This window comes from Centruroides sculpturatus, unplaced genomic scaffold (genome assembly GCF_000671375.1).
Source record: "Centruroides sculpturatus isolate CEXI.00-Female unplaced genomic scaffold, Cexi_2.0 scaffold346, whole genome shotgun sequence".
Lineage (NCBI taxonomy): Eukaryota > Metazoa > Arthropoda > Arachnida > Scorpiones > Buthidae > Centruroides > Centruroides sculpturatus.
The window spans coordinates 424,933-438,694 of NW_019384533.1; the positions used below are offsets into that span (position 1 = coordinate 424,933).

General features: G+C 23.0%; 1 protein-coding gene across 1 annotated transcript in view; it reads left to right on the plus strand.

Annotated features, from left to right (window-relative positions):
- Positions 1-432: 432 nt before the first annotated feature.
- Positions 433-13,762, plus strand: part of LOC111623096 (receptor-type guanylate cyclase Gyc76C-like) — a 31,765-nt gene continuing 18,435 nt past the window's right edge. The window contains exons 1-5 of the mRNA XM_023365576.1: positions 433-1,170; positions 12,712-12,783; positions 12,997-13,243; positions 13,347-13,493; positions 13,567-13,754. Of these exons, the coding sequence (XP_023221344.1) occupies positions 832-1,170; positions 12,712-12,783; positions 12,997-13,243; positions 13,347-13,493; positions 13,567-13,754 (993 nt within the window). The 5' untranslated portion in view covers positions 433-831. The remainder of the gene's footprint in view (positions 1,171-12,711; positions 12,784-12,996; positions 13,244-13,346; positions 13,494-13,566; positions 13,755-13,762) is intronic.

The following is a 13,762-nucleotide window of genomic DNA, read 5'->3' on the forward strand; positions in this document are numbered from 1 at the left end:
ATATAATAAAATATATTTCAAGGTGTTAACAGTTACTAAAAATAGCAGAGAAAAATTTTCATAATTTAAGTGGAAAAATTAAATCGTAATGGAATTCAATAACATTACTTATAAACCTATATAATCCCAGCCTAAATACCAGAACAGGTTGCTAAAATTTGGTTAATTTAATAACTTCCAACGTATATATTATCACGAACAGTCACTCGACACAATTTCAACACCAATATTTACTATGTTGCAATAAAATAAATGCAAAGTACACATTTACTAATTTACTAATAAGATCTTTTTTTTTATTATTTTAATATAAAAATTTTCAAAATTAAGAAATTAATATCTTAAATAAGCTTATCTCTATACATTAATATTCGTAACGACATAGGTCAAAATGGATAAACAGAAAAGAGAGAGGACAATTAGACAAATGTCAAGCATGATCGTTTTAACGTGATTAATTTTAATATTATTTTTGAAGAATTTTAAACGAAAATTCGAAGGAAACGTAGAATTTTTTTACGTTGTTTGAATTTTAAAATATATATATTTTTTTAACTCCTAAACGATCACGAGAGATCACCACTTTTGCTGAATAAAGAGTTCACTTGTGTATATAATTAGAGACTCGTGACTCGTAAAGAACTGAAAGAGGATAAGCATTATAGGTCCAATAGTTTCAGGAGCTAACCAGTTACATGTTGGCGACCCGTTGAAGCATTAAGCTATTGGTTGGAGGCTGTAGATGATTTAGTACACACATACAAGCTTCAAGGTGACTTTCACCACACACCTGAATGTTACCTGATCATCACGTGATCTACACAAGGCAGTATGGCAAACTGTCGTTGGGTTGTGCTCGTGTGGCTATGTGGATGGACTTTATCTTCTGGTAATTATTCCATCGGTTATTTAGTAGGAAAAGATATAAAAAATCTAATTATATCCGGGGCCATCTCCTACGCTATCGAAAAGATAAATAAATCTAATATGCTTAAAGATCATCATAAATTGGAATTGATGTATTATGGAAAAGCTATGGATAATTTAATGATAACAAATATGATGTTACATCAATGGAAAGAAGGTGCAATCGCCTTCATAGGACCAGATGAATCGTGTGAAGTCGAAGCTACTATAGCTGCATCACTTAATCTACCTTTGATATCATATGTAAGTCAATATACACTTTTATCGTCATTAAATTACCTATTATTAGTACTATTAAAACACGTGTTTGTATGTATATAAGGAAAACTTATTACTGAAGGATTTTATTGTCTTTTTAACACAAAAAAAAGAACACTTTTACATAAAGAGCCTTATAATATAACTGTGTCTTAGAGGAACATAATGTTATAAACATGAGAATCTATGACCGCCTATATACCATGAATATTAATGTTCTTACTGTATCTAAGGTCATTATAATATAAAATACTGTAATGTTTATCAATGTGAATGAGTTATAACTTGCTAAAATATAATTTTCTTACACTACAGTATTCAAATTAATAATATATAGAATCATAACTTAAAAAAATAATTAAAATAAATTATTTTCAAATATATTTACAATTACGTAAAATAATTTAAAAGAATTACGTTCATATAATATACAAAGTATATATATAATAAAAAAGGCTATTAAATTATTTATATTAGAAATAACTGAATAAAATATAAGCTATGGAACGATAATATATTAAAAGAAAATCAATTAAAAATTGAAAATTTTAATTATAATTTAAAAGATCATAAAAATATTTTAAACTAGATTTAAGTGAATTTTCGTATAAATATTTTCTATACACATTAATTTTAAATTAACAAATATTACATTAAGCATTAAGAAGTGAAAGAATCGATCGTTGTAAATTCGTTTATCATGTTTGTTTGCTTAAACAACTTAAAAGATTCTAACGTTATACAAGTTTAAAACTTTTCATTTATCAAACAAACATTTGACAAAGAATGTTTCAATGAATTTAATTGATAAATTTAATTTAATTTAATTTTCGATTTATAAAAATTCCTCGAATTTTTCCTCATTATTTATTATGTATCAGAATGATAAAAATTTAATCATTATAGTCAATGAGAGAGAGAGAGAGAAGTATTATTTATATACATTTTTCAATACAAAATTGTATTATTAAATAATATTTTTATATATTAAATCGATCATTTAAAAATATATTTAAATATAAGATAATAAAAGGTTATTGAAGGAAATTTAGGAAAGTAAGAGACGTGTCCTCCATTCCTCCTAGTTATTAAACAGCTGCATTTTATATCCTCTCGTGATAGTTTTTTTTTCCCCTCTTATCTATATAAATATAGGCCTTTCTCGATAAATAAGAAGATAATGTATTAGTGAATTCATTGTTTATTAATTGCACAGTAGAAGATGCTCGAGGAATATACCACAAAATGATAAATATTAATGTACTGGTGAAGAAGTGATATTTCTTACGAAGAGGGGGAAATCACTAATTTATATAACATTTAATCTATGTAAGGATTTCTTTCAATGCCAAGTGCTTTAAGTAATTCTTGAAAGCTTTAAAAAAAGAAAAGTTCTACTTAAACTTTGAGAATTGCCAAGTTTTAAAATGCTAAATTATGATCATTTTCGTCGATTTATATTCAAATTATATAAATATAATGGGAAGAAATATCAAGAACTTCATTTAATCCATCCGGTTTACTCGAAATGAATTAATTCTAATCAATTTTATTCAAAAGTAAAGAAGTTTAATTATTAAAAAAAGAGAATAAATAAAATAAGTTTGTGTTTTATGTTACGAGTTTTAATTGGATATCGATTTTTAAATTTTTCTTGAATTTTTAAGAAGTTTAAAATAAATTTTTTTTTTTTTTTTTTNACACAATTTCAACACCAATATTTACTATGTTGCAATAAAATAAATGCAAAGTACACATTTACTAATTTACTAATAAGATCTTTTTTTTTATTATTTTAATATAAAAATTTTCAAAATTAAGAAATTAATATCTTAAATAAGCTTATCTCTATACATTAATATTCGTAACGACATAGGTCAAAATGGATAAACAGAAAAGAGAGAGGACAATTAGACATTAACCTAGATAATTTACTTGACCCCACCTTATATAGGATATGTTAGATTTTATTGTTTAATGGATAGGTAGCTTTATTTGCTAATTTATCATAAAAAAAAAAATTACAGTGAGGCACATTGACAATTTTTCTACACGTGTATAAAGATCTCACGAAGTTACTTCTTAACTGAAATTAATAAGTTTTGAGTTAAGTTATTAAAGTTTAGTTGTAAACAGAATTAATCTTTATCATCTTTTCGCTTGAAAAATATAAGAATATTAAAGCTGTAGATGTTTCGTGATCATTATTCTACTCCTCTTAAACTTCCTGCTGAAACTTTAATAAATCAGACCACCCACTACTGGAACGAATTCACAATTAATAATTAATGTGAAGTGTGACGTGTAAGCACCCGGTTATTTATCCTATTCGGTAATAGTAAATTCTTTTAAGGGTGATTTTTTTTAATAACAAAATAGGCCCAGAAGATATATCCGTTCACCCATCAACACCATTCGTTATTATTTTTTTTTCTCCATGACAGCTACAATATTAGGTGATTGTAAGTGACGATTGAATTTTATCTGTGATATTGTGATAAGATATAACGTGTATTATATTTATTTATTTATTTTTTATTACTATTGATAAATTTATCGATAGACGTCAAAGAACCTGTTCTTTTTCTGTTCACTCTCAACAAATTTATTAACTTTCTAACATTATTAATACTTTTTCATAAAACTTTTTCTAACATTATTAATACTTTTTCAGATAAAGAATTAAATATTTTGTATATATTTTTAAGTATTTATATAAAATAAACGTTTCTTATTATCGTAATTTAAATCATTCGATATAATTTTAACAAAGGAATAAATTATATAATTAAATTAATCAAGGTCTACGATATTGTTTCATTGTTCAACGATGTATAATCAGATTTAACATTGTGATCCGCGTGTTTAGTCGTGTTAATTGACGAAACAGAATTGATAAGATTCTCATTTAATAATAATATATGACAATTTATAGGTTACAGTAATGATTAAATTAAGATTTAAGATGGATATTTGAAGGTAAAATCTACTCGTTTATATTTATATATGTTGCAATTTGTATATAATTTAACAAAGTTAATAATTAATGAATTGATAGAAAAAATAAAATAAATAAATAAAGTTAGGCTATTATCTCGAATAAATATTTAGTTTAATTTATAAGAAATGACTTTATTTATTCTAATTTTTATATAAATAAACGATTTATTAGACAAAATAAAGCTCTAAAAATATTTTTGACTTTTATAAATCAAAATAAATTTCTATGTTAAATATTATTTTATTTTTTTATTTATTTAAGTAAATGTGAATTTCTTATTTTACAATATTAAATATGTATATTGAAATTAATAATTTTATAGAAGATGCAAATTATATACAGTAATTAAAATACAAATATAATAAAGAAGAGAAATAAAATTCTTTAATATAGATCGAAATTCTAAAATTCATTCTGATAAATTATATAATTTTAAATTAAATATTCATCTGTGAAAGAAATTAACCCCTTGAGTTTAATCAATGTAAAGAGTTTGTCACAGCAGCATTTTCTTTTAAACTAAACAATTACTAAACAAGTGTGTAAAAGTAGAAAATTTAAGGATTACAATTAATTGATTAAACCAACAAGAATTTCTATTTAATTAATTTAAAATTCGCTTCTCGTATCATCTCTTATTACAGCTGTAAATTCGATCAAACGAATGTAAAAAAAAAGTAAGAATTTGATTGAATTTAATACTTTTCGTGTACATAAAAAAAATTACTTATTAAAATTTGAAAAATGAATATTTTAATAATTATTTAAAAATATTTTTTTGCCTGTTTTATCAGTCGAGAACGAAAGAGGAAGTTAATCTTATCAGATATCCATCAGGGAATATATAAACTAAACAACAATTACTTAATACAAGAGCAAAAAAAAAAAAAAGCTTTAAACATCGTTCCAGTTCACTTATTTGACCGGGGAAAGTTAAATTTTGCAATTTCTTAGCACGAATCCTCCAGTGTAAATCGGTATTTAAGTTACTTAACCGCTAAAAGAAACAACACGAAAGAAGTAAAATTGAAATTTGCATGTCAACGATGCCATTTAAAGATTTTCATTAGCATTTTATAACTTAGTAAGCGAATTTCTGAATGAACTAGTAAGAAACAAACGAAAAAAACTTTCCTACTTTCATGCAAAATGTCTTTAAAACCTTGTTTTTAAAAATATTATATAGTATAATTCTATTTATAGAAAAATAAATATTACAAAATATTAATCAAAAAATAGAAAAATAAGTGAATAAACAGGTTGGATTGCTCGTAAAATATTAATATATTAAACAAGTAATTTAAGATTTTATAAACATTGAAAAAAGAGTTCGGAGTAATGGACACTTTAAATAAATAAATATAATTTAAATTTATTAATTCAAAATGGCAAAAATGTAACTAATAAACTACATAGTGACGAAGGAAAAAAGTCTAAATATATAAATAACTAAAGGATTTATACGTATTTATTTGTAGTATATATTTTAAAATTTGTTATATTATTATCATAATTTATGTATTTATATATACAATCGCGCCTTGGCCTTGTCATCATTTAGTTATTAATCATTTGAATCCATTTGGATTTAATAAATTGTTTCGATTATGTAAGCAGTTTTATCCAATAAAACTGAATTTGTTTTGGTAAATTAAGTATATTTACTCATTGAAAATTAAATATACAATACGATTTTAACTCGAGGAAATGTCAAAGTTCGAGTAGAAGAATTTGAAGAAATGACGTTGAATGTGTTATTTATAAATTATATATTTGAATTATAGACTATTAATACAATTAATTTAAAAAAGATTATCGTAAAAATCAGTGTTATAAAAGAGTAGATACTGTAGTAGAATATATTTAAAAGAATCTTAGCCTATATACAGTATTTCGTTTCCATGGTAATACGATATATTGACTGAATTCCATTTATATAATTGTATAACAGGATAAAATTTTGTAATTGGAGAAGAAGAATATAAACCTATTTATTGAAAAATAAATATAAACTTTCTATTGTTGGGAAATATTTACAAGAAATTATTCATACCTTACTATGCAACAATCACGAATTAAAGGATAAAAATGTAGATAAATTATTACATAAATATATAATTAAAACAAGAAATTTGTGTTATATAAAGTATATGATTTGTTTTATCTCTTGTGAGATTTGTAATACTAAACTAACTACAAATAGGCCTATTAACAATAATCCTTCTTCTAAATTACTTTTTATTATTGTTAAAAAGTACACAAGAGTAACAATATTTACAATTTCATTAATAAAACACATTCAAATTACTTGTTTAAAATACTTATTTTCTAATTTGTATACCGTATAATACAGTAAAACCTGTCTAAAACGGAAACCCACGGTGCGAGTTACACAGGTTTTTAACTGTAATATCGAACAATAAATAAATAAACTAGTAATTTTATCACAATAGTCGAGCGTAACGACGTGTTGATATGATCCTTACGTTCGTTACATTCAATTTAATGAATCTTTATTATAGGATTAAATATTTCACAGTGTAAAATTATTAAAATTATAATTAAAACAGTGTCTAGGATGCAATATTATTTAAGTTTCAATAAGTAAAAGTAAGTAAAATAGGTTAAAATCGAAAGCATTTTTTCGTTGTTACAGACAGCATTTGTAACGTTTAATAATATACATTAAATACCGAATTAAATTGTTAAAAAAAATGACGATAAATTATACGTAGAAAGTGTTAACTTTATTACTAAATACTAAAATTATTTCTGTTGATTTTTTTTTCTATGAGAATATAAAATTTATGACGTCTCCAATTTATTAGTAAAAGCGATCATAAAAATGCTAACTCGCTGGCGGAAATAAACTCTAAGGAATGTGATAGAGTATTATGTAAATAAGACAATCTTTAGAGCATATTTATGTAAATGATGAAATTCCTAACGTAAAATACGATTAAACGAGCCAAGTCTAACTTCTAACATACATACATTTCTTTAACGTTAAAGTTGTTTGTTGAATTTGTGTTATAATTTCGCAAATTATTTTAAAATAACACTAAATAGACTAAACAAAACTAATTGCAAATCTAACTAAATATAAATCTAAATTAAATATAAATATTTTTGAATTAATTGTATTAAAAATAAAATCAGTAAACTCAACAAATTTATTAACTTTCTAACATTATTAATACTTTTTCAGATAAAGAATTAAATATTTTGTATATATTTTTAAGTATTTATATAAAATAAACGTTTCTTATTATCGTAATTTAAATCATTCGATATAATTTTAACAAAGGAATAAATTATATAATTAAATTAATCAAGGTCTACGATATTGTTTCATTGTTCAACGATGTATAATCAGATTTAACATTGTGATCCGCGTGTTTAGTCGTGTTAATTGACGAAACAGAATTGATAAGATTCTCATTTAATAATAATATATGACAATTTATAGGTTACAGTAATGATTAAATTAAGATTTAAGATGGATATTTGAAGGTAAAATCTACTCGTTTATATTTATATATGTTGCAATTTGTATATAATTTAACAAAGTTAATAATTAATGAATTGATAGAAAAAATAAAATAAATAAATAAAGTTAGGCTATTATCTCGAATAAATATTTAGTTTAATTTATAAGAAATGACTTTATTTATTCTAATTTTTATATAAATAAACGATTTATTAGACAAAATAAAGCTCTAAAAATATTTTTGACTTTTATAAATCAAAATAAATTTCTATGTTAAATATTATTTTATTTTTTTATTTATTTAAGTAAATGTGAATTTCTTATTTTACAATATTAAATATGTATATTGAAATTAATAATTTTATAGAAGATGCAAATTATATACAGTAATTAAAATACAAATATAATAAAGAAGAGAAATAAAATTCTTTAATATAGATCGAAATTCTAAAATTCATTCTGATAAATTATATAATTTTAAATTAAATATTCATCTGTGAAAGAAATTAACCCCTTGAGTTTAATCAATGTAAAGAGTTTGTCACAGCAGCATTTTCTTTTAAACTAAACAATTACTAAACAAGTGTGTAAAAGTAGAAAATTTAAGGATTACAATTAATTGATTAAACCAACAAGAATTTCTATTTAATTAATTTAAAATTCGCTTCTCGTATCATCTCTTATTACAGCTGTAAATTCGATCAAACGAATGTAAAAAAAAAGTAAGAATTTGATTGAATTTAATACTTTTCGTGTACATAAAANATTTTTATAATTAGGGTTTATAATTAGGATATTAAAAAAAAGAAGAGAGAAGATGTAAATCTACAATTCTTTATTGTATTTAAAGAGAGATTGACCGACGTCATTCACTCCCTCTTCATTGATTTCCAAGTTGTGTTGTCCATAACAGCCTGCTTTTTTCGTAAAATACCGGTTTCTCATCTAAAGAAAAGCGTTATTAGTGTCACGGAGGCGGAACTTTATGAACCAGTCATTAACAAGTTATTATTATTGAGGAAATAAAATGTGACAACTATTAAAAATATATATATTAAAAAAAGCACGAAAATCCTCAGAGATATTATTATCATAATTTATGTATTTATATATACAATCGCGCCTTGGCCTTGTCATCATTTAGTTATTAATCATTTGAATCCATTTGGATTTAATAAATTGTTTCGATTATGTAAGCAGTTTTATCCAATAAAACTGAATTTGTTTTGGTAAATTAAGTATATTTACTCATTGAAAATTAAATATACAATACGATTTTAACTCGAGGAAATGTCAAAGTTCGAGTAGAAGAATTTGAAGAAATGACGTTGAATGTGTTATTTATAAATTATATATTTGAATTATAGACTATTAATACAATTAATTTAAAAAAGATTATCGTAAAAATCAGTGTTATAAAAGAGTAGATACTGTAGTAGAATATATTTAAAAGAATCTTAGCCTATATACAGTATTTCGTTTCCATGGTAATACGATATATTGACTGAATTCCATTTATATAATTGTATAACAGGATAAAATTTTGTAATTGGAGAAGAAGAATATAAACCTATTTATTGAAAAATAAATATAAACTTTCTATTGTTGGGAAATATTTACAAGAAATTATTCATACCTTACTATGCAACAATCACGAATTAAAGGATAAAAATGTAGATAAATTATTACATAAATATATAATTAAAACAAGAAATTTGTGTTATATAAAGTATATGATTTGTTTTATCTCTTGTGAGATTTGTAATACTAAACTAACTACAAATAGGCCTATTAACAATAATCCTTCTTCTAAATTACTTTTTATTATTGTTAAAAAGTACACAAGAGTAACAATATTTACAATTTCATTAATAAAACACATTCAAATTACTTGTTTAAAATACTTATTTTCTAATTTGTATACCGTATAATACAGTAAAACCTGTCTAAAACGGAAACCCACGGTGCGAGTTACACAGGTTTTTAACTGTAATATCGAACAATAAATAAATAAACTAGTAATTTTATCACAATAGTCGAGCGTAACGACGTGTTGATATGATCCTTACGTTCGTTACATTCAATTTAATGAATCTTTATTATAGGATTAAATATTTCACAGTGTAAAATTATTAAAATTATAATTAAAACAGTGTCTAGGATGCAATATTATTTAAGTTTCAATAAGTAAAAGTAAGTAAAATAGGTTAAAATCGAAAGCATTTTTTCGTTGTTACAGACAGCATTTGTAACGTTTAATAATATACATTAAATACCGAATTAAATTGTTAAAAAAAATGACGATAAATTATACGTAGAAAGTGTTAACTTTATTACTAAATACTAAAATTATTTCTGTTGATTTTTTTTTCTATGAGAATATAAAATTTATGACGNTAAAACCATTAAGTTGAGTAATGGTGGCGTTGACAGCTTTTACAAACGATCGACTCCTCTTAGCGCCACCTGAAGTCTGAAAATGAATTTAATGTTTTATTTTAATAATAATAATAATAATAATATAAATAAAGAGAAAAGTAAGTATTGCCCTGTACTGTACATTCCATCAAAGAAAATAAAAGTGAGGAGGAAGATAAATAAATAACCGATAAATTAACATGTAAAGTAATTTGTAAACAAGAAGAATATTTTATAAAATGTTTTCGTGTATAATGTCATCAGTAAATTTCGTCTAGTTTTAATTAGACAGATTGATTACATACTTATCGTCAGCTTTGCAACTATTTATCATGTTCAAGTCAAGATTTATGATAAACTTTTCGCATTTATACGTTATTTCGGATTAAAAATGTTTGACATGAATACGATATCCTATATTTTACCATTTATAATATTTACAATACTTTTATTTGACGTCTCTCGCTAATATTTTATGGGTAATATTATATTTGAATTTCTGATTTTGAAAATATTATTGTTTTCCTTAATATTTTACTTGTATTAAACGATTAAATTGTATTACTTTCCTGGCTTTTTATACAGATGGAAAGTATGGCAATTGGTCAAAAAATTATCTCAATTTTTACATTGTTTTTTGAATTCAATGGACCTTGAAACATCAAGGAATGCAAAAAATATTCTGGCTTTTTTCTATATTTGTATGGATGTTTATGCGTGTTTGTGTGAAGGGCACGATTTTCTTCGATTACTTTGAAGCTCAGTAACTCCTGGTCTTTTGTAGAAAATTTGCAGAGAGGTTTGTGTATTAGGAAAATTAGTGCTATTAAATTTTGGAGGTTAGCGGTTAAAGGAGTGGGGAGAGAGAGACAGAGAAGTCGTGTATCATATCTCGAGTGGGGTCGGAATTGATAACAATTTTACTCGTTATTAACATTTACAATATTTTATAAAACTCATTCCTACTCTAAAAATTAAGCTTTTTGTCATTTTATAATAATTAATAATATAAAAGTTATTTTTAATAAAATCTCATAATAGACGGTACCATACACAATTTTTAACTTTATTGCCGGGAAAGTTATGCAACTCATTACCGGATTTGTTTTCTTTTTTATCATATCTGTCAGCATCCACAACGTTTTAAATAGTTTTAAAACTTTTTTTTTTTTGTTTTTAAATATTTTATAATTTTTATTTATTTTAAAGAACGTAATTATATAAGATATCATATAATAAAATTTATGTATTGCATGGCTTTAGTTATTTATGATACAAGTTGTAAATGTTGAAGTAATATATCAAGAGAACGTGATACGATCGAATTATTAATCCTTCTACAAATCTTGCAAAACAAATTCTATGAATTCTGTTCGAATAGATTTTAAAAGCGATTATAAATAATAAAAATAAACTTTGTTTAACATTTACTCGTGTATATTTATAATAATAATATTTTCATTTTTTTTTAAAATAATAATAATAATTATTATTATTATTATTTAAATGTCTATCTTATAATTTGCAATTATCAGGCGAAAGATAAAGTTTTATTTGTAATAAAAAAAATTATTTAAGAGATAAGAAAAAGTATTTGCTAATATTGATTAGATAACCTCATTATCTTTAATGATTATCAAAAATGTAATTAATTAGAATTTTATTTTTGGAGATATTTTTATAATTATTTCTTCGAAGTGTCAATAATTTAAAGATAATTCTATTGTATTAAAAATTAATAATAATTTATAAGAAATTGTTTACAGGTTAATCTAAAAATATTTTCGACGTAATTTTAGAAATTAAAATTATTTTCCTTAATTTTTAATGTAAAAATTCTTAGTTTATTTTTAATGTTAATCGATAAAGTTTAAGGTATTTAAATAAGTTTAAAATCTTTATTAGACATTATTTATATTATTTTATACTTTATTTGTTATATATTATATATGAAAGGTATTCATATATTATATTTTACAAGTATAGTTTATAGTTTTAATCGAATTAAAAATATATACAGTAATTATAATAAAAAAATATTTATGAAAATTACTCGAGGAAAGGTTAAAGGTTACGCATATTAAACTATTATAAATCAAACATTTAAAAGCTTGTAAGAAATTTAATATCACCGGCGTGACTTTGTGTAAATTTTTTATAGGATGATAAACATTACTATTATTATTACACTTATAAGGAATAATGCTTTATATATATATATATATTTTTATGCATTTATATAAATTTTAAAAGTGAATATAAAATCTTTATATAAAGATTTTTCTTAGAAATTTAAATATTTATAAGCTTATATTTGAATATAAAATAAAATAATATATACAAATGACGTTATAGAATTTTCATATACGTGACGTCCCTTTCTAGTTAATTGTAAATCTAAATATATGAAAAATAAAATTAATTAACTTATTATTATAATTAACTTAATTAAATAATGTTTATCAAATTTTTCTGATTGTAATAAAATTCGAATTTTACTTGACTTTATAAACATAATTAACGATTTTAAAACTTAGTTAAACTTAAAGTATTAATAACCTGTGAAAAATTAACATTAATTAAGAAAATTTTGATTTAGGGAATAATTTTTTTTCAGAGTTGCTTCAATTCTAGAGTAAATACGAAGAATTTTCAGACATTTGCTCGAACTCATCCTTCTGACGAACGTGTAAGTTATTTATTAAGTTATAATTATAAAAAAAAATCAATTGTTCGACTGCAATTTTCAAATTGCAAACCTATAGATTCTCATTGGTCCGTTTGTTTGTCTGTTCGTTCGTCCTTAAGCTCTTTAATTGAAGATTACTATACTTACTTTTTTTTAAACTGGAAATCTTTTAATTAAATTACTAATTGTAATATTTTTTTTGCAATTTTTTAGATAGTAAAATCTGTTGTAGCTCTATTAAAATACTATAAATGGACAAAATTTTCTATAATTTCGCAAAAACTTCGACCTTATCTAGTTGTAGCTGAAAATCTAGAAAAATTTGCAACTTTAAATAAGAATTTTACGCTTAATAGTAAAGTAATATTTGATGATTCTTATACTTGTTGTGAAGAAAACTTAACGTGTTGTGAAAATCAATTTATAAAGACTATAGAAGAGACTTATAAAACGACAAGAGGTAATTTTTTTTCATAATGAAACTTTTTCTTTAAAAACTAATTATCTATTTAATAGTTAATTTTATATAAATTATCTTATATTTATTTATTTTCTTTCTATAGTTTATACATTTTTAGGTACCAGCCGTCATTTAATATTATTTTTAGTTGCAATGCATATGAAAAGACTATTATGGAAAGGGGAATACGTAGTCATATACATTGATCTAGAAGTAGATGTTGATTCAACCGCTCATAAATATCTTTGGAGTATGCGATTTTTACAAATTTAAGATTAATTAATATTTATTATTTTAATTTATCATTTAAAATTTTATTTTAGAACATGTAGAAGGGCAAGACACAGCTCTAGTTGACGAAAAAGTTGCTCAAAGAATAATACAGTCACTTTTAGTAGTTAGAGCCACTTTACCAAATGGAAATGAATATTACGAATTTACAGATAAAGTCAGAGAATACAATTTAAAAAGTCCATTTTATCATTTAAGTCCTTTTAAGGAAAGACAGATGGTAAGATT